Source organism: Sparus aurata, chromosome 16 (assembly GCF_900880675.1).
Source record: "Sparus aurata chromosome 16, fSpaAur1.1, whole genome shotgun sequence".
Classification (NCBI taxonomy): domain Eukaryota; kingdom Metazoa; phylum Chordata; class Actinopteri; order Spariformes; family Sparidae; genus Sparus; species Sparus aurata.
Window position 1 is genome coordinate 19,237,837 of NC_044202.1, and position 21,395 is coordinate 19,259,231.

The 21,395-nt window shown below is 42.7% G+C and overlaps 1 protein-coding gene across 1 annotated transcript; it reads left to right on the plus strand.

The window, feature by feature from the left end:
- The first annotated feature begins 782 nt into the window (after positions 1-782).
- Positions 783-20,606, plus strand: clic4 (chloride intracellular channel 4). Its single transcript, XM_030391936.1, has 6 exons — positions 783-1,219; positions 13,138-13,247; positions 16,368-16,493; positions 16,983-17,089; positions 18,144-18,325; positions 18,654-20,606. The coding sequence occupies exons 1-6, from the start codon at positions 1,151-1,153 to the stop codon at positions 18,816-18,818; spliced, it is 759 nt and encodes a 252-aa protein (XP_030247796.1). The 5' UTR covers positions 783-1,150; the 3' UTR covers positions 18,819-20,606.
- Positions 20,607-21,395: the final 789 nt, after the last annotated feature.

Consider the following 21,395-nt stretch of genomic DNA (forward strand, 5'->3'; position numbering starts at 1 on the left):
TGTCTTTTGTAACAGTAGTACTGGACAATTAAGTAAATACCAGTTAACCTCGATCTTTGACATAAGTGAATTAATCATTGACTGATTCATTAAATTGAATGGCCTTTTTACTGATAATTATGAAGTATCTGGGGTAAAACCGGACAAAGCAGAATGCAGTGTATGTACACAGGTGATTGGATCAAAAGCACCTAAATAAATAAAATCAAAAGTCAAGAGAATTGCATAGACGAAAGTAAATGATTGACAAATAACCAATGAAAAGTTAGTTTTAAAGTGCAATATGTATTGTTGAAGAAGAAACTTTAATCGGACGAGAAAGTCTCCATTGATTCTTTATGTTTAAACAAACTAAATAATAAAACTGTTTTTCATGAATAAATAAGTTGAATAAACAAACTAGCCTTGAAGGACAACTCAGTTTCATACAGCTTTACTTTGTTTATGTTTGTTTACCTTCCTAGCTTCAAAAAACCTTTCTGGGTACTTTCTGGGAACAGCTTCTTTCAGTTGTTAAATAAATAAATACTGAGTCTGTGTTATTACCGCATTAATAGCCTATAGTAAATATTTAAATTGTGAGTTTTAATTTAACTTGACCAACACTACATGGTGCTCCTTGGGTATCCACGATGGATTCATTTGTTGATACGAGGCAGAATATGTGTGTCTGCTGTATATTTGTTTCTCGGTAGCCGTGAGCGGCTCTGAGACATCCTCGTCCTCCTCCCAACAAGAAGACTCCCCTCCCGAAACCCTCCCACATTTTTTTCGTATGTTTGCGCTTCAGATGACATCACGGCTTTAAATAATCCCGTCGCCTCTTCCCACCCGTCCTCATCATCACTACATACCCAGGAGGAAGAGCCTCATGGTCCAACAATGTTGTAATAGCTTAGCGTTATTTACTAGCACCGTTTGAACAGCTGTATCTGGCAGACACCGCCGCCCTCCCTGTCCGCTTTGCCAACGAGACTTCTGTGCTCCCTGCACCGGGTCCTCCTCGGGGTGACAAAGCGCCTGCTGGGCTTCAGTACGGGGGAAAAAAAAGAGTGGTGGAGAAGAGGACCGAGCTAAGTCGGGCGTGGTAGCAGGAGAAGAAGAAAAAAAACTCCCATTTGATAGCAAAAGTTAAATAGTACTACCAACAATGTCGCTGTCGGTACCGCAGAACGGAGTAAAGGCGGATAACGAGCCCGTTATCGAGCTGTTTGTGAAGGTAAGACCGCAGAAGCAGCCGCATGGGAGAACTTTTTCTCTCTACGAACCTCACACGTAGCTGAACCCACACCAGCGTATTGTGATGATGAAGGTTTGCATGTGTTTGCTTTTGTGTCTTTCTACAAATGAACGTTAGGTTTTTTTGTGTGTGCTTAAGACCGTCTAAGATACCTTTTCGCTCGCGAGGGTTTGTATATTTGATAAAAACCGCGAGGAGAACAATTGTAGTCGGACTGAGTTGAATCTTTGTTAGGCTGTCCATCCATAAACCCGCCGTGCCACCGTGGCCATGTGGAGCCTGCGGTGTCACCGGCAGGGCGGACACGGCGTCTGCTCCCCTCGCCGAGCCTGCCATGCTGGAAAGCAGGGCGCTAATTCGGTAACAAAAGCTCAGTAGTTGTGGTCCCCTACACTCGAATTCAACACTAGCGTTGGCTGACGTGCCTCGTCTGCGTGTTCATGCTGCTGGGCTGACAGAGTAATTATATAGCGACACAAAGTAATGGGGTTTATTGGAAGTGTGTACATTATTTCTGTCCGGTCGTTGATGAACACTGGAATAGGCTAAAACCGGCTCTTTTGTTGTGAAGTTTAGTGTGTCGTCACTGAATGCTGCAATCAAAGATCACTGAATTAATTTGGAGATACTATTTTGTTAGACAGTATCCAAGGTCGTTCTTTATATTTATATTTATTTATGTTTTATATTGTGGGCTATGGCTGCTGTATTTGTCAGTCATCTGTCATTAACGGTGTCATGGCACTGGTTTCAATGTTGTTTAGCTGCCCTTACTGCTTTCTGGAAAGCACAGTTCATCCATGTATTGTTATGGATTCGAGCGCCTAATTGATGGTCTGTTTCCCATCCGCTCTACTGCACAACTACCTTCCCTGAAACTATAATCGTGCATCATTGTCTCTGCCCCAGCACGGTGATGGTTGATGGGGTTGTGAATGGCTGTTCTTCTTTCTTCAGCCTGCTGCTTTGCAGGGCGGGAAAATGGCAAAGAAGAAGGGGGAGTGTGGGCCTGGGACAGGGGGGGACTGGGAGGGGGTCGTGCTGAATAGACTGTGGGTGATGGTGCAGTGGGCTGTCAATAGCAAGCGCTTAAAAAGTAACGGCGATGGTGAACGCTCTCAGGCCTGGAAAAAACAAACTGTAAATGCTACACGCGGGAGTCATTAATTTAAGAGAGGATTACCTGCAAATAAAATCTAATCAAATAATGCATTTCCAAATGCCGTTGGCTCTGGCCTGTAAAAGTTGTACTCTTAAGTTGCAGTAGCTGTGAATGGTCTTCTTCTAGTTTTCCAGATTCATTTATAATCCCCCAAACCTCTGTCCTGCTTGTGTTGTTCCTGTTGCCCTCTTTAAGAAGAGCCTTCTGTAGACGAGGCTGAACAGAGCGCCTCTTAGTGACGAGGCAGAATGGATGGAAAAACGAACTGGCCAGCACCATTTCTTCTAAATACCTCTCCCAGCCTACAGGAGAGGTTACATCATCCCCGGGCCTGGAAGGTTTACACATGTGGCATGCTCTTCCCTCTCAGCCCCTCCCTCCCCGGACCTTGAGAAGAAGTTTCTTCCACTGTGTGTTTTCACTTGTGTGCAAGTCTCTATTGCCTCTTTCACAGCTTTGCATTATGTACTAGTGTCTGACATGTCCACGTCTATTATTGATGCTGTTGTTCTTACGGCGCTGCGTTAAACACAGTCATGGGAGACAATGGCAGGCATGCAGGTTGCCATAGGCACACTGTGTTGAACCGGGCCTCTGGGAACAGCTGATAACAAACTGTGTGTGCTCTCCACACACAGCAGTGTCTGATCTGGCAGGGAGCTGCCACATATCAAAGGGGACTAATTATGCTACTAGAACAAGACTTGCCACCGTGTCTGTATAGACCAAGCAGTGACAACACTAGTGGCTGACTGTCCCTGTTTAGAGATTCTATGATCTTGCGACGTTTTCTCCCGCGGTGTTTATAGCAACAGTTGTCACATTGCTATGGGAACATTTCACATTGTGCTCACATTTAATGGGCCCCGGAGTTGAAGTTTGTCAGTTTATATTGCTCTCAGGTACAAATGAGCACGATGTGATGACTTTGTAGGAGGGAGGATGGACCCTTGACCTCATCACCGTACAGATATTGTTTAGCACACATGAGAAGTAGACAGTGCTTCACTGCTGTAGAGGGTGACTTCCCAGCATCCGCCCATGTCTGTTTGACTTTGCCCCTCCACACATCCCATACCTATAGTGGCAATGTGAAACCCTAAACCTGGCATCAACTGTGCTGTGATTGTTGGGAAAAGTATAACTGACATTAAGCCTAAAAGGATGAGTGCAGCTGCATATAGTGAAGTAAAATTACTTTAAGTATCCTGTCTATTGATAAAAGCACTACCTGGTTGAATCAGTGATTTTCTTGAAAGCCTTTCCGACATCACTCAGATGAGTGTCTTGTGTTACTTCTCCAGGAAGGTGAAGGAGATTCACTGTTGTCAATGTACCCAAGATTCATCATTAGATCATTACTATTTTGGATATGTTTTCATTCAGCTTTTCACAAATCTGAATCAATTCAAGTTTGCCGGTTACTCATCCTCCAACGGCCTATGACCCGTCTATATGAGAGTGCACGGAATACAGATGAGTCAAGTGAAACAGGCAGGCTTTATCTCTACTTGTGTATGCGTCTCATGGCTGCAAGTGTGCCAAGGTCGCACTACTGGTTGCAAAGCCTTCTGCTGCCTCCAGATTTCCACTTTCTTGCCAGCAGACAGCGACGGCGAAGCCAGTAAACATGGTGAAGTGCTTTTAAGTCTGGACTGCATAAGAGCCTCTCTGTGTTTGTTTGTGTCCTTCAGCACAATCCCATGGGAACCATCCGTGGAGATGCTTGTGTTAAGGGGGAGTACCCAACAATGCCACACTTTTGTAGGGACGTTCGGGGTCTGCATTGTCAGACCATTTTATAGAAGGAATGAATACTCAGCAGCACATATCACAATGCACACTGAGATCAAAGTCTCTCTTCCATGGACAAGGGAAAATATGTTTTGTGTCACACCATAAACGCGTATAAGGATCCTTGGGAGGAGCTGCTCATGTCATATTGTGCTATCAGTTGCACATGTGACAATCAGACTTGTGCCTTGTGATGTGTTCTTTTATGGCAATCCAATGACCTTTTTTCAGCAGTTCCTGTGCTCTAGTCAGTGCTGTTGCATGAAATGACATCCAAGGCCAAGGATGACTTTTTAAACCACTGCATTAACGGTGGTTATAATAGTAGATAATACTTTATCTTGCTGGAATTTCAGTTTGCCTTATGATTACAGGTTGCTTTTCATCTTAAAGAGCAATTACTATATTCTAAAATCTTGGCTCCCTCCCCCCTTTTTTTTTTAACATATTTTGGTGTGAAAGTAAGTATTAAGAACAGAAGTTTGGTAATTAGTTCACCTCAGTTGGGAGCTACAACATGGGCTGCAATGACTGCAACAAATTGTTGGGGCAATTGCAACAGTCAAATTATGTCCATTAAAAGTGCTTTTTTTTGCCACTGGCATTCTTGTATTGTAATTATGTGTCTGATAACATTATGTAAAAGGATTCCTACAGAGATACTACTTGTTGCTAGAGTATGATCATTTTTGTTTAACCAGAACGTCTGTTATATCGCTCTCCTCGAAGCCACAAGACTCCACTGACATTGCGATTTACTTTGCAGTACACCGGATTCATTGTACTACATCGACACAATCGACTATTTTGTGGTATTGTGTGACTTTGGTGTTCAAGTTCAAGTTCAAACATACCCTTTAGAACCAAACATTTTGTCTTTATTAGTCATTTTATTTAAACACCAAATAAGCCCCAGGTTTAAAAATGTCAGACTTGCCTTTTAAAATGAACTGTTCCTCTCCCCCTGGGCATTATTCCAGATAGCCTAACTGAGTACTGTGTTTTTTTGTTTGTTTTTTTAATATAAGAAAATCAATAGCCTAGTTAATGTTTCCCAAGCATGTGGCAATGCTTCAGTCAGCATCATGAGTTCGGTAACAATAATTAATGGCTTGTTTCTCTTGTAGAGTGCTGTGCTGTTGCTTTAAGCTGTTGTTTCTCATACTTTGTTATTGCAGCACCTGGCCCGGTCACTGCTTCTACCACTGTTACGATCCGGTTCACTGAGCATGGAGACTGGCCAATTCGATGCAGTGTGTTATGACACTAGTTTAAAGAGGCGCTTTCTGGCCAGTCTTTGCATTTTGAGACTGAATGTGCGCATGTCCATTTTATGGAATATAGGCCCGTTTATTGGTTGTGTCTGAATGAATAGTTGCTGTATATAATCATCCTGTGCAATGTATTCTGAGGAAAAGCTTTGTACAGCCTGTTAAAAGGAGGAAAAGTATGTCTTGTATGTATTGCCTGTCCAGGAAGTCTTTGGCTAATGAGGCATTTCTCCTGTAAGCCCAAGGACAGGAAGTAAGACCACCCTAGAAAAACATGAATGGAAATGAGACTTTTAAGGTTTAATTCCGACAGAGGGTCTTGTTACTTCACTGGCTGGTGTGTTTTACTTGTTCACCAAAGGGACAGATTAGTGCAGGAATTGTAATCCTCCAGATCAGGATACAGAGGGAAAACAAGCCAGTGACTCTGTTGTATCATCTTCACTGTCGGAGGAGGTGTGTGACCTCTTAAATGAGGAGAATCTCCCCTGCTCGCTGCACGTGTAACTCAATCAGTCTTAACATGATCCAGTCTGCTTGTGTTTCACGTGCTGTGGTCTTCATAGCAGAGCCAAAGTGTGTGTAACCCAAAGTGTAGTAACTGAACATGCAGGATAGGATGACGGGGCATCTTTTTTGACTCATCAAACTATCTGAGCATCTCTGCCATCAAGGTGTACAGTGAACCTTGAGTGTCCCACATGTCCACCTAGGCTGTCTTTCAGTTAATCTTTTAATGTAGTTGATCAGTCGTTAAGTCTATAAAATGTCAACAAATTGTGAAAAAATGCTCATCAGTTTCCCAGAGCCCAAAGTGACATCTTCAAATTGCCTCTTTTGTCCAACCAGCAGTCAAGTTTATTATCATAAATGAAAAAGAGGGGAAATTACATTTAAGAAGCAGGAAGTAGCAAATGTTTGACCTTTTTGTTTAAAATTGAATGAAACAATTGATTGCGGTATAATATTCTTTTCTTCGACAAATCATTGCAACTCTGCTTGGTAATGTTATGCATTCATTATATTTACGTTTGGCTGAAATGAGTCTTGAGTATTGACCTGCATGATTGAACTGCATCATATGTGGTACTTTAACATTGTGACTAAACTACAGCAGGAATGGCAAGTAAAATTTGGTTTATATTAATACTGGTTTGATATGCCGTTTAATATCATGACTTATAGTAATGTGATGTATAAATGTTCAGTTTACACTCACGCAGATTTAAAGGATCGTGCGTGCGCTGTTCCTCAAGCGTTTTGCATGTTTGATTTTCATGTTGTGAAAAGCCAGGCAAGTGTGTCCCAGCCTGGTACTGAGAGGCAACTCAATTGCAGGTCAGAGTGGATGCAAGCAGCGAGTGGCCGGAGGGAGACGCGCTGTCTGCTCAGAATTACAGATGAGGCCAGTGTTTGTGTGGCCATGGTTTAGACATATATTGCCATGCAAATCTGGCATGAGTGGTAGACGCATGCTGGCATTGTGTTGGTGCCAAAGGGTGGTTCACACAGCTGTCTAGACATTTGTTCCGAAAGAATTGCGACAAGGTTAATTTTGGTTGGAAATGAAATGAATGTCGTTTCTGTGCGGAGAAATTACATTTTGAAGATAAGTTTCAGATAGGTGGAGCTAGATTTTCCTATGCAAATGTTGGGGAAAAAAACAGGGAGGATGAAAGGGGCATGGGTTTTTGTTTGTGAGGCATGAGTCTGCCCTGGTCATCGGCCTGGGTTCTCTGAATCTCTAAGTGGGTGGAGCGTTGGAGCCGCTGAAGTCTTCAGTATGCAGCACACTGTTTGTGCAAGACACTTGAAACAACAGTTAGGGCGAGGGTTGTTGGTTCATGCTGATCTCCCACATGGCGGTCTGTTTGTTTTTCCGTCATTTTGGATCCGTATTACTCATCACCAAACACCATCATGTGATTCGAGAAACCTGAACTAGCTGCGTGTCATCTATCTCTTCTACACTGAGGCTAGATACAGAAGTTATAACAATACTGACTTGGTTATGTAGTCGGTCTCTTTTTGACTTGAGTCTCCAACTTTCCACATTAGCCACTGGTTCTTAGACAGCACTGTGGTCCAGCACAGTAGGCATGTGTCTGACTGGAAGTGTTGAGGTTTCCACAGAGTGATGTAAGCCTGAGTCAGAGCCACACCAAGGATGTGATGGCATTTCCATGTTATGGCAAACTCAGACTCTACTGTACACTCATACTCACATCACTGATTGCTGTTAGAATGAGGGATTCACCTCTCATTACCCACCCAGTCAAGCTGAGTCATTCAGAAAATGAGAATGAAAACCAGTACCTTTTTGGTGACGGCCAAAACCTTCCAATAGAGTATTGAAAGCTGTTGAGTATTGAATGATACCTAGCTATTAAGTTCTAACAATTTGGGGCGACTTGGTACGTCACCCGATGGAGCATGTGCTCCATCTACAAAGGTAATGCCCTCAACACAATGACCTGGCTCTGAGTCCAGCTTGCTGCATGTTGTTGTCCCCTCCCATTTACTGTCATTCTTTGCCATCCCTTCGAAAGATGGCGAAAAGGCCTGGAGGATAATCTTTTTTTTTTTTTTATCTATAATTCTGCTGATTATTTTCTAAATTATAAATAAAAATATCCCAAAATGGTCTATAAAATATCCTAAAATGTCCAAGACGATGTTATCAGATTGCTTGTTCCGTCCCAACAAAGTTCAGAGATATTTAGTTTTCTACCACATCAAGCAGTGTTTCCCCAACAAAAATTGGCTTGCGAACCTTTTAATAACAGTACCACCTTCTTTTGACCCCTCTCATATTGTCGTACACATGACTTGACCTTGAGCAAGGTATCAAGTCATTCCAGGTGTGAGGCTGCTGTTCAGCAGTTGGCCTTGCCTTTTGGAATAGGACATATGACCAAGATTATATGGGTCATTAACCAAACTTAATCATTCAACCTGATTCAATTCAGCAAACTGACGAAGACGGCCAGCTTTGGATTCAGCTGCTCAGTCGAGTCACAGTCCTAACCCACCACCCTGCTGCATACTTGTCCAGCAAACAGGGCGAGGCGTTCCTGCTGTGACGTTACCATGGCTGCCCACTCTCTCAAACGGACATTCCTGATGTGTGTTGGAGCAGGAGGAGGAAAGCTGCTGCGCTGTTACAGTGCAGATCCTTATTCGGTCAAAGTGTGCCTTGAACTTGCTGAGCAGCCCACCCAATTTTAGAATATGAAATCTGGGAGGGGAACGCTCAGGCCTCCGTGTTACTAAAATTAGGCTGTGAGCAGAGACTGGGAGGACCATGCCCAGTCTGAACAGGATCCATTGTCCTTGATTGCTGACTAGGGTTACTGTGATCTCACATCACCCATCTAAAAAAAAGGAAAGCTGTGTATCAAGTTATGATGAGAGAGCTTTAAAACGCAGATATATCACTAAATAACTGAGAAATTGGGAGTGTTTGAGAGGGAGGTTGAGCTGAACAGCTCTAGCGTTATATGTGCCTGCTCGTAAAATGTTACAGGACGGTGCAGAAGAAGCCTGTTAAAAGTCCATATACCTTGACGCGCTCGAGCTGATCAGTTGAGGTCTGACATTGTGTTAAGTTGGTCCATTACATCAGTGGCTGTATGACAATTTGTCTTAGGGGAAGTGATGAAGAGGTATGATCTCACGCTGTGTTATAGAGGAATAAGCGTAAAGATACTGGCCCCCATGCTGACAGAGGTCTCATTGTCCTGCTGTGGGGCAGTGTTGTCCTGGACACCGACTACTAGATAACATCCGACTTGAGCGTGACTCACACTCTCCACTAGGCAGCTGTGTGTGTGTGTGTGTGTGTGGCATTAAATAAACAGGCATCTGTTAACTCATGGTCTATCCATTGAGCCTAAATAAAGCTTGAGAGTCTGTTGGCAGTCGTCAGCTGTTGTGGCTTCTGTCGCCCAGACGTTATCCAAATCAGGGGAAATCTCTGTTCGAATCTCAGTGAAAGATGGTGCAACTGTCTGCAAGATGTGTCATTTTTGACACGGGAGGCGAAATGGCAGGCAAAACACAGGGCACTGCGAAATGTTCCTGTGAACGCTGCTTGTGTTCAGAATCGAAACGCTCGTCTACTTCTTGGAAAATGCCTTTTATAAGGCCCCCATTTCAAAATCATTTCTTTCCTCGCTTGTTTTTTTTTATTTTTATTGGGGTGTTTTTTCCCCTCCCTTGCCAACTGGTGACGTGCCTTAAACTCTACAAACAAAAAGCGCTTTGTGTTGTTGCTGTATAGAGGGTTCTCCAGAAGCCCTTTTCTGAATGTCACACTATAATAATAGCACTCTGGAAAGTGTTAGTAGGGTGGAGAAGGAAAATGTTTGGAGGGGGGTCCGAAACCTCTACAAACTTGTTTTGGCCAATTGGCTTCAAATAACATTTCATTTTAATTTCTAATTCTAATTAATCCACTGAGCTCACACTCCAGGGTGCTACTTTGAAATGTTATTCAGCACAATTATTGCTGAAGACCACTACACACTGAAATTTAGGGCAGCAGTTCTTTAATAGCCAAGCAGTTTATATGTCACAAGCAGCTGAAATGCTGCTCCAACCAGCATCATCGTTTAAACCAAACCATGCATCCTCCTCGGCGGTAGTAACAGGACATTTCTGGAATAGTTTCTCCCTCCTCCCCAAATGCCCATCCCCCCCGCCCCCTGTCTGACTCCACAGAGGGGCCCAGGATAAGGGGAGAGGGATAAAGGAGGGAGAAGATGAGGAAGAAAAGAGCAATGTGCAAATGGCTCATAGCCTCCAAAGCTTGCAGTCTCACCTTTCTCCCATAGAAAGCATCCATTACTGCCTGTTCTCCTTAATATCTGTTAGCACTACTCATGATCTCTATTTCCTGTAATATCTCCTTCTCTAGCTGTCTATTTTCGCTAGAGAGCTGCTCTACTGCAGACTCCAGAGGGTAGGTGCACCGCCATGGCTCTGAGAGCAGACAGAGAGAGAGAGAAAAGAGTGAAATGTCATTCTCAGCTGCTGTGGCCTTCTTCTTGGCCACTTGAGACACAGAACTTGAAGATGAGCTCAGCTTAAAAGCAGCTCATTATGTTACAGTGCAGTAAGGTTAGGGGAAGGTCTTTAGGATTTAAAATGATAGTGCATTGTGTGGTTTGCATTTTTGTCCCCAAAGAAAGAAAACTTTCTTGGTGGTTTACCTGTGAATCGGTCATCCCCTCGACACTGTGTGCTCTGCTTTTCACGTCATGTGTCTGGCCATCGCCATGGGAACGTTGCTGCGCTGCACTGCCACCCTTGATCCAGAGCTGAATGGGTCTCTGTAGGTGTAGCGCTGTGGGGAAAATGGAGTGATCATCCCATTGATGTCATTTCTGATCCCCCTAAGAAACATCTGATGCTTGTCCGGTCTAGTAATGGCCATGCGCCACGATACCCCCAACATTTCATGGCCGAAGCTTTATTTTAGAAATTGAATCATGTAAGGTGAAAAGGGGACTTTCATTTGCCGAACAAAGGCAGTGATCTAATCCAAGCTTTTCAGATATTGAATTCAGAGGGAGGGGAGGAGGACAGCCGCAGTACAATGGATGCCAGCAGGCAGATCAAACAGAGCCATCCCACTGGGCGTTACACAGAGGACAACAGCAGCCAGCCCCGCACTGACCAGGAGCTGCTGGTCTGCCTGGACACTTGAGAACAAAGTCCACTATTGAGGACAGTGTAGAACCTTCCTCTCTGATACTAAACATCCATTTGTGCGAGAGTTAAAAACTGATCTGAAATGTGTTTTTATGCAGCACCCTTTGCAAATCTGTCCACAACTTAAAGTCAATTGCAGTATTTTTAAACCTGGGCCATATGTATTTATTCAGATTCACCAAAGGTTTTTGGGTGGGTCCATTAATCACCTAAGCTGTTACCCACGACACAGCTGCAACTAAATCCTTTGGGGACACTTGGACCGTCAGTTATGTTCTCACTGCAATTCATCTAGATTGTCAAAATCAGTTTGATATTCAGCCATGACTTTAGAAAAAAAAGCTCTTGCAGGCAGTTCCTCTAGGTAAACTCCAAACTACTCTTTCCAAAGAGATTTCAGAATGACACTTCCCCTTGAATAAAAGAGGTTCTGGTTACAGAAAGGATCTGATTTATGTGGAAATTGTTCCTGTAATGTTGTCAGACATTTGGTACGAATTAAACATTATCCACCAAACAAGTAACTATAAGACCCAAGGGTAAAAATACCAGAATTCCCCTTTTTAAGAAAATGAATTTGTGTGATAATAGAGCCACACTTTGCATATCACATCCTGCAGGACACAAGTCGAGGTGAAAATTGCAGGTAATGGGTTGTGACTGACGAAACGATATTTAGCCGTTCCACAGAGGCTCTGCTACAGTAATTCACTGGATGAATGAAGAGGTGCATTCCAGAGGGCGGGTACTTGAATGACCTCCATGCTTGTCCTTGTGAATAGATGAATACGGTGCATTCTTATTTGGCCTACCTCGCCTGGAGAGTGGCATACCTCAACATTGTATCCACAGCTATATAGCTCCAGTCTATGATAAAGGTTGCAGTTTATCACTGGTCAATGCACTAGGAACGAAAAGGAGCAAATTATAACAATTTCTGTTTCACGTGATGGTTCAGAATTTTAGCCATTATATGACTTAACTAAGAATGAAATTGGTTCTCTTGAAGCAGACGTCGGTGTGCACCAGCCAGCATTGCAGATTTCATTAAGATATTGCGCAAAGCTCACTTAATCAAATGAGATGGTCAATCTGCCTTCTCATGTAGAACCCAAACCATATTTGTCCTCTGCTTCAGGCTCCCCACCCCATACATGGCTGTGAGCTGAAGGGAAGGATCATTTAGAGATTGAGAGAACGAAAGGAGAGCACATGACAAAGAGCAGGGTGGCTGCTGTGAAGATGGGAGATATCTCTGACAGTTTACAACACCCTCCCTTTCGGTTTACTGACAGAAACACTGCCATTGTCACACTTTCTCATCCTCCATTGAGTGATCGCATATGTCAAACGCTGCGTGCTAAACGATGAGCATTCCTCATTAATTTGGAGGACACGCGCCGCTTCTGTCGATCTCATTCCCGCCGCCGCCGCAGCTCACCTCTTGTGTTTGTGCAGTGTAGCAAAAGAGGAAACAAGAGGCTGTCCCAGTATTAATCACTCCAGAAGTTTCCTCTTACTCTTGGACAGTAGTTCTGCAGATTAATGGAGAGGAAGTGTGCTGAAGCATTTAAGACAAGGGGGTCGGCTCTCCCACTTAAGGCTATTTGAGGGCAGCCTGTAATGTGCATGAAAGAGTCATTGTCTGAAATGGGCCCTCTCTGGGTGAGTGCAGTAAAATGCTCTGGGCCATAAAGGTTATGCAACAGAGATGTGATCTCTATCAAGATTGCAGGGACCATTTTTTATTTTTATTTTTTCCATTTTGTGTTCAGCTATAAGCTAAGTGCTATCAGTGCCATCAGAAACCTGTTCCAGATGTTTTTAAGACCCTGCCGTCATTAATTCCCAGACATTTCCACTCTACTTTCAGCGGTCTTCATAGGATAGAAACGGCTGGCATTGTTTGTGTATCTACTCGCGTTCTAACTTGCTATCTGTCTTGTTTGTTCAAGGCGGGAAGTGATGGAGAGAGCATCGGGAACTGCCCCTTCTCCCAGAGGCTCTTCATGATCCTGTGGCTCAAAGGAGTCGTCTTCAACGTCACCACGGTGGATCTCAAGAGGTGAGTCCCACACCCGTTATCATCCTCTGCTTGTTTTTCCTCCTCTGCCCTGTTCTCCTGTCATTGGCTGTTAAACCCGGATATTCCTCTTTTTCTTCCTTTGGCTTTTCCTTCAGTTTTTTTTGGGTGACTCCATACCGCTTTGATCCAGCCCCACCTCTAACACACTTCGCTGCTTCCCCACTGCTTATTTGGTTTTCCCATGACCCTATCCCAGGCTGGAGAAAATTCGAGAAAAATAAACATACAGACTCTGGAGAGGCTATTCGGGGTTCTTCACTCCACTTACTTCCTGCCTAGATCTCGATGGGCGGCATGTTTTTTTTTTTTTTTAACCACAGGGATCAAAAAACAGTTATCCCCTGCAATTTTGACTGCAATTTAAATTTTTCCTCCCAGCTGCAAGCAAACGTGCCTTCACATGTGGATTCCAGTACCAGGAGCTCTTTACCAAACCCACTCTATTTTCTTTTTCGTGTATGATTCATCTAAATACTCCCTAAACGTTTTTTCCACATGCTAAAGGCAGGACAGACGAGTGCCAGATCATTTTCCAGGCATGGTCAAATGGATGTCTGGTTTATATGGTCTCTCTTTGTCACATGTGTTTGACTCAGAGATTCTGGATTTCTGACAGGCGTCGCCTCCTCTGAGACAAGGGGACCAAAAACACCACAGAGATCAACTTGGATAAGATAAATACTGTGCTTTCAAAAACAAGAAGACAATCCAACAGGGCTCCTTTTTTTTTCACCACGTTAACCATCCTTAAATGAACGTAAACTGTTGTGTAAAATGTCAAATTTAAATGTTGCTTCTTTATTGTGTTCTCATCTTTGGTTGTTATTATTGGCATGCAAAGTACTTGTAACACGAAACTGTACTCAGTTGAAGTACTTAAGTACATCATGTACTGTAAACTTGTGTCAGACTTGTTGTGTTAGACAACTCAGAAATTTGGTCTGAGTCCTGCTTTGTTTAGCTGTTACTTTTGTTAGCTCTGTTAGCTGTAGGCTATTAGCTCCTTAGCGGTTAGCTTCCTCAGCCAAACACTCAGCAGGACTCTGCTGCCTGCCGGCTGGTATCAGCTACCGGCTAACAAGCTCACCTCCTGCCAATTTAAACAGATTTTTTGCTCACAGTGTTGTGTTATCAGGAAAAAGAAGGGTTGCGCCCCCTGTCGATAGTTATTGAACTGTGTCAAAAATGTCATTGAGCGTCATTTTTCTTGGGTCTTGAACTTAGTATCTGGCCAGTGACCATAACTAACGCTGACACAGCACTACACAGAGAGAGAGAGAGAGAGGGAGAGAGAGAGAAAGCTAGAGATAACTATGGTAACAGCAAAAGAAGACACGGTGCAAAGGACAAACGGCACTGTTCTTTTTCATTTGCTTAGCAATAGTTACACATACTAATAGCTATATGAGGCATTTTTAAAACACATGGTCTATTATCCCTGGGACAACAGGACACCATAAGTCTTGAGCCCTGCTCTCCAGGCTCTTCAGATTTAAAGGAAACGTGTCAAACAAGGAGGAAAGGAAATATTAAAAAGCCATTGTTGACGTGGATAAGGGTTTACAGGCAAATCATTAAAAAAAAAAAAAAGTGTTTTTCTAGCACTATGTCTTGATCAGGGCTCAACATCAGAGGTGTGGCCACACCTAAGTATATATTTGCAGCAGCCAATATGAGGCGCTCACATGACGCAGATGCTAATTTAGGTGAGTCAAAGGGAAAATGGTTTAATAGTAAACTAAAATTAGATGGGATAACAAAAAAATTGTTGCATGCAAACTTCACGCAGAAAATAGACACCCATATAAACACTGGGGCTTTTTATATAGGGAAAAAGAGGAAAGCAGAGCCCATTTGACTAGTCAACTTTGGCTATATTTGCATGTATTTTCCCTGGCAGCGGAGGTGTAACATGAAACAAAGCTGGCTGATATCCTGTAAAAGCCAATGGAGGATGTCCGCCTACTTAGCAGTGCCTGTTTATACCCCTCTCTTCTCAAACAACCCTTTGTTCAGCTGGTGGCACTACTTGCTGCTTAATTTTTTATATATATATTTTTTTTATTTGTAGAGGAACATGTGATTCTTGGTTCGTGCTACATAGTGTCTGTAATCTTGAGTAAACATAAAATAACTATGTATTGCAGAAGAAGGTGTGTGTTTGCCATGTTTATGGCTGATTTTATTGTAGTATTTAAATATGCCTGTAGACGGACTTGAATGTCACATGTCACTGCCATAAGTCCTTGAGTTCCTGTCCTGTCTCGGGTCAAGGCTGTCGTGTTTATATTTCTGTGATGAAAGCCTGGGATTCTCCTGGACGGTTTGTTGGCCATTCTTCAGTGATATCATTGGGTGAGGGTGCAACTTCCTCTTTGTATGCTGAAGAATTGAAGTAATTTCCTGTTGTTGTTTTTTTTTTGCCCTTAGATGGCCTATCCTAAAACTTGAGCTACCATTACAATTGCTCCCGGACCATCAAACAGTCTCTGTGGGTGGATGCAGTTGTTTGTAACATTAGTTTGAGTGGATTCACGCCGCCTGCTGGCTCACATCAGTCTATTAGCTTCCAGCAGTCGTGGAGACACTGCTGTGTGTTTTTGCCGTTTCTAAACCGGAGGGATTAAAGCGTCTGTGGATTTCATGAGTCAGTTGTGTCCACACTGCTCATTCAACACATGCTCATTTTGTTTATGTGTGTCAGTGTCATCTGCCTGCCAGAGACATCTGGTACAAAATGTGCTGGTTAGAAGGCCGCAGTGAGAAAGGGACACAAACACGCTCATAGAGACGGAAAAACAGTGAGGAACCGTGGTTATGGAAGGACGAGAGTGAGATGGCTGTAAAAGAAAAAAAAAGTGGTTTATAGTGAGGCAGACTCTCAATTGCTTGAACTTTTATGAAGTGAATATACACCCACTGTATTCACATGTTTAACCAGGAAACAGAAGGCCAATTGTGAATCTTCTCACAATTGCTTTTATGTATTTTACTTTACTGGTCGGATCCACAAATATGTATTATAATAATAATAAAAAAAAACAACATGTTTTATAGCTTTTGTTTCAATCCACTAAAGTTGCTCCACTTGTCTTTCAGGAAGCCTGCAGACCTCCAGAACCTGGCCCCAGGCACACACCCACCCTTCATCACCTTTAACGGCGAGGTCAAAACTGACGTCAACAAGATTGAGGAGTTCCTTGAGGACATCCTCTGCCCACCAAAGTGAGTATTTTCTCACCTCTGTGGCAATACTGCACTGCAGTGGCTTGAGCACACTCTTAGATCAATGCTATGAATTAGGCTAAATCGAGATAATTCCAACAATCTTTCAGTTCATTTCTCAGTTCCTTTTGACTTTCTCAGCCAGCCTGTGGTCTCAACCCATAGACCGTATGTTCCTGTTGGAGACATAAAACAAAATCAAATTTAAAAAAATCACAAAAATTTACTCGAACAGGAGTAACGACTGCATTTGTGAAAGATTATTTTCTGCATAATAAAACACGTAAATATTTACAGCAGCAGGGTGGTGGTGTATTTAGGACTCAAAGTAAACTACAATTACCATGTTCAAGCGCAACATTAGCAATATTTGTCAACAGGTTAAATCTTTTTCTTTTTCTTTTATTGGGTTTCATCTATTATCCTTTTAACCTCTTCATACATTTGTGTGTGTTTACCTGTTATTGTTTCATGTTTGCCTGTGTGCAGGTACATCAAGCTCGGTGCCAGACACCCAGAGTCCAACACAGCTGGTATGGACATCTTCGCCAAGTTTTCCGCATTCATTAAGAACTCAAAACCAGATGCAAATGAAGGTAAGTTACCTGTGTCTGTTTTGACAAACACAAACGCGCACTAGGGAGGGCGCACTGGTTTAGCACAGAGATCCAGAAACCTTCCAACTGTGTGTAGAGAATTCTCTGATTGCTAGGCGACACTGGTAGCCCTTGCCCTTACTGGTATCCTGGTTCGGTCAGGAACACAGCGCTTTTGTTCTGCAGCCTCCTCCTGTCCTCATGTTCCCTGTCTAGCCTGGTGGAGGTCTCTGGAAAACCACAGAGCAGCTCAGTAGAATGAACAAGTGCTCACAATCTCATCCTTCTGGTTCCTGATACATGCACCCTGGTCACTGCTGTAAGAGTGGTCATATCGCAAACTTTAACAGATAGATTTATTGGAAAAATATGAGAAATGTGGACTATATTGTCCCGTAGACCCTGTTGAATCTTAAGGGGAAACAATTTGTGGAATTGTTTCCCTAGGAAGATGTTGATGGTATTCAGAAAATACTCAGATTTTGTGTCATGTTTTAGTTGGCTGTTCTCCACCGTGGGAAAATATTGAACCATGGTGAGCTAGATGTGAAAGCCAAAGCTGTGTCAACAGATTTTGAGACTGAATCTCATGGTTCGGTGATAAGGTCTCAAGTCAAGAATGCTGTGGAAAAAGTGAATCAGGCATTCATGTCATATTTTCTAACAATGGAATTAATTATTAATGAATAATCTGTAGATGGATGGATATGGGGTGAGGACAAAGTATAACACCTGTGCAACAAACTGCAGTACATTGAAATATGTGGCGGGTAATGAGCTCCTAATAAGCATCATATTGTTTTACGCTGCTTTTCTAAAGCTTTGTGTTAGATTGTAGTTTCCCTGTAGTTATAATGCACACAAGTGCTTGTCTCTTGATGAAATGCTGCCCCCATGTGGCCGATGAGCATATCGGTGTAGCAGCTGTAGTAGGTGGCGTCAGGAAAAGCTGTGGCAATTTAACACTACTAAGTATTTGCTCATGCTGAAGAAATAATAGAACATCTGTTAAAGCAGTTTTTACTGTTTAATATTATAATACATCTCTTTGCAGCTCTGGAGCGTGGGCTTCTGAAGACACTGCAGAAGCTGGATGAGTATCTTCGCTCACCCCTGCCCGATGAGATCGACCACAACAGCATCGAGGACATCAAGGTCTCCAACCGCAACTTCCTGGATGGTGATGAAATGACCCTCGCTGACTGTAACCTGCTGCCCAAGCTGCATATAGTCAAGGTGAGCATTATTATTGTCAGGCCCAGGCCCAGGGTTTGCCCTATTCTTTTTTTGCGTTTAGTCTTAAGTCAAGTCTCTCACAATAGCCACTAATCATGATATCAATTTAGAAAAAATAAATAAAATATTTCAAGCATTTTAGCGATTAAGTACTAAAAAATGACTGAAAATAACTGTTCTGTTCCTTAAATGTATATTTTCTTGACAGATGATTCTTCAGGTTAGATTAGTTCTGAACTAATGCAAATAGCTGACAGTATGCTCGGAGTTTCTAAGGAGTACAAAGCCCAGTTTGGTGAGAGTTCTAACTTCTGATGCCTTCCTCCAGGTGGTAGCCAAGAAGTACCGTGGCTTTGACATCCCCAAAGAGATGACCGCCATCTGGAAGTACCTGAACAACGCCTACACGCGTGAAGAGTTCACCAACACCTGCCCCAGTGACAAGGAGATCGAGATAGCCTACGGAGATGTAGCCAAGAGGCTGGTCAAATAAGCTTGTCTGTCCTCCATTCCCTCACACTGTAACCCCCCAAATGCCCCAACACCACCCCCACCACCCCCCACCACCACCCCCACGGCGGCCACCCCCCATCCCAGCACTGGGACTGATGTGCTCATTCACGAGAAAGAAAAAACTCTGGACTTCTTTTCCTTCTCTCCTCATCTAGAGCCAATGCATGAACCCTACTCGATCATCACCCCCGACCCCCCCCCCCCCCCCCCCCCTGTTCTCCGGTTTTTATGAAGACCTCTTTAGTTGATGCAGCAAATGGTCACCATTGTACCACCTTTCATCATTAATTGCTTTTTTGCTTTACATGATGCTGATGAATGTTGTGTGGTGGCGAGGCGTGACGTGTATCAGTGCTTATCAATGTTGGGAGCTTCGCTTCAAACAACACTCCCCGATAAGTGACCTTCAAGCTGACCTTCTCTCAGGTCACATGCTCTTGTTAATTTTCTGTTGTCTGTTTTAGTGATGAAGTAGCTCTTTGTAGGGTTGCTATAGATCAACACCGAGCAGCAGTTGTTTTTTTTTTGTCCTGTCTTTTGGCTTATTAAGAGGTAAACAGTGTTGAAGTTTCAGCGACTCAAGTATTCAACAGCTTTATAAGTAGAAGCTGAAGCTAGTCCAAACCCGACTGGTCGACATATCAACTTAAAGATGCTTTATTTTAATGTTGAGTTAGTTTTTTTTTTTGTTTTTTTTTAATAAATCAAAATAATTGCAGGTAAAGCTACCTGGCATCAATGCTCTGATTTCCTCATTGCCTCAACAAGGCAAACGTCTTGTAGCTCAGCTCAGTAGAATTGTAGGGGATTTCCTGTATTGGCTGCAGAATTGATAACTCAGGAAAAATGTAACCTGAGGTCTAAAAGTTTCAACCATATGTAGCTTGCAGATGCTTAAATATGTATAGACTGGCCTTTTGTTTATCACCACATTGCCATATAAAGTGTCAATTTAAACACTGAGCAGCACGTGCAAGCTTGCAGACTCTTTCTCTTCTCATGAAGCATGAAGGAAAGTCTTCACTGTGGTCGTGCTGACTGTAGCGCTAGTTTGGATTACACGTGGCGGACCAAAAAAAACGGGCACATGATTCTGATCTCACTGTGGATAGGATGACTCCAGCTATGTAAACTAGTGAAGTCAAAGAAAAAGAAAGAAACCACACACTCAACGTTTCCTTCTCCATAGCTTACTCAAACGAAGGACACTAATGTGCAGTCAGGCGATACTAAAGATATTTATGACATAACCATCCGAGGAGAGTAGCAGTAAAAGAATACCTGGTCAAATTTCACTTTCTCTTCAGTACGTAGATCGATCTCTAAAGTAGTGAATGTACGTTATGATACGGTAGCTCCATAAGTGCTTTAGTGCGGATAAAGCAAAACCTGTTTTTGTTTTCTCCCGTTCGCCATGTTTCTCCGACGTATTTGTTATGTAACAAATTTGATTTAAAAAAAAAAAAAAAAAAGGAATTGTAAATATTTGTTTTGAGTGTAAATTGCATACATTTCATCTGAACTTTGAGGAAAATGGATCTGTTTATCGCCTGCTGGATTCTGATTCTAGATAAACCATCTCCTCTTTGCCTTACTTGTTTTCTCTCTGCAGGTGTCTTGCAGGAAGGTTTTTCACATGTCATTTGATTACAACATGAGTGTGATGTTGTACAAAGAAAATAGAAAATATCCGAGCTATGTCATGGCTTTCATTTTTTTTTTTTTTGTTAACAATATTGATTGAATTGAAATAAAATTCTTATTGGCACTCCGACTTGTGATTTTCGTACAAACCTCCTTTATGTAATTTGCTGTAGTACACATGGTTGCCTTTTACATTATTAGTCACAACCCACATGAGTCAGAGCCAGTTCCTTAATCAAAGTCCAGCGTGGAGGATTTAGAGGCACCTAGAGGTGTCGTTGCAGATCTCAAAGAATGACATACACCTCATCTCATGCCCTGAAGTAGCTACGTCCCAGAGCCAGGGTTTGGTTTGTCTGTTCAGGGCACCTGTAGAAATGTTGTGGTGCATCATGGGCAATGCTGCTCAAGGTGTAGATGGTAAAGGCTCATTTTAAAGGGATGAAAACTCAATTACTTTTAGTCTTAGGTGATGATAATACACACAAATATAGATGTTTATTCAATTTCTGCCAAGAGGTCCCCCTAAATCCGACATGGTTAGGGTTAGGGTGTCCTGACATTTAAGATGTTAATGGATCGGTACACCTTTTGATTAAAACAGTCATGAACTTTGTCTCATAACCACCATATTGCATGAATAGCCCATAGATGCAGCCACGTGGAATTTAGCTATTGCTCCTTTCTTCTCATCTGCACCAGTAGGAAAATACTGGGACATCTCAAAATGTCTTTGGTGACCAATGGCCTATTGCCTCTATCTTCCATCCATTCAGTGTTACTAATGTTAAATCTTTACGCTGGAGTGACACGAAAGTTGCTGATGTAACTTTTCAAACTGAAGTGTCATTGAAACAGATCAGGGTTGCAACAGCTACTTCCTAATGCAAATTAAAGCCAGCAATTCAGTTTT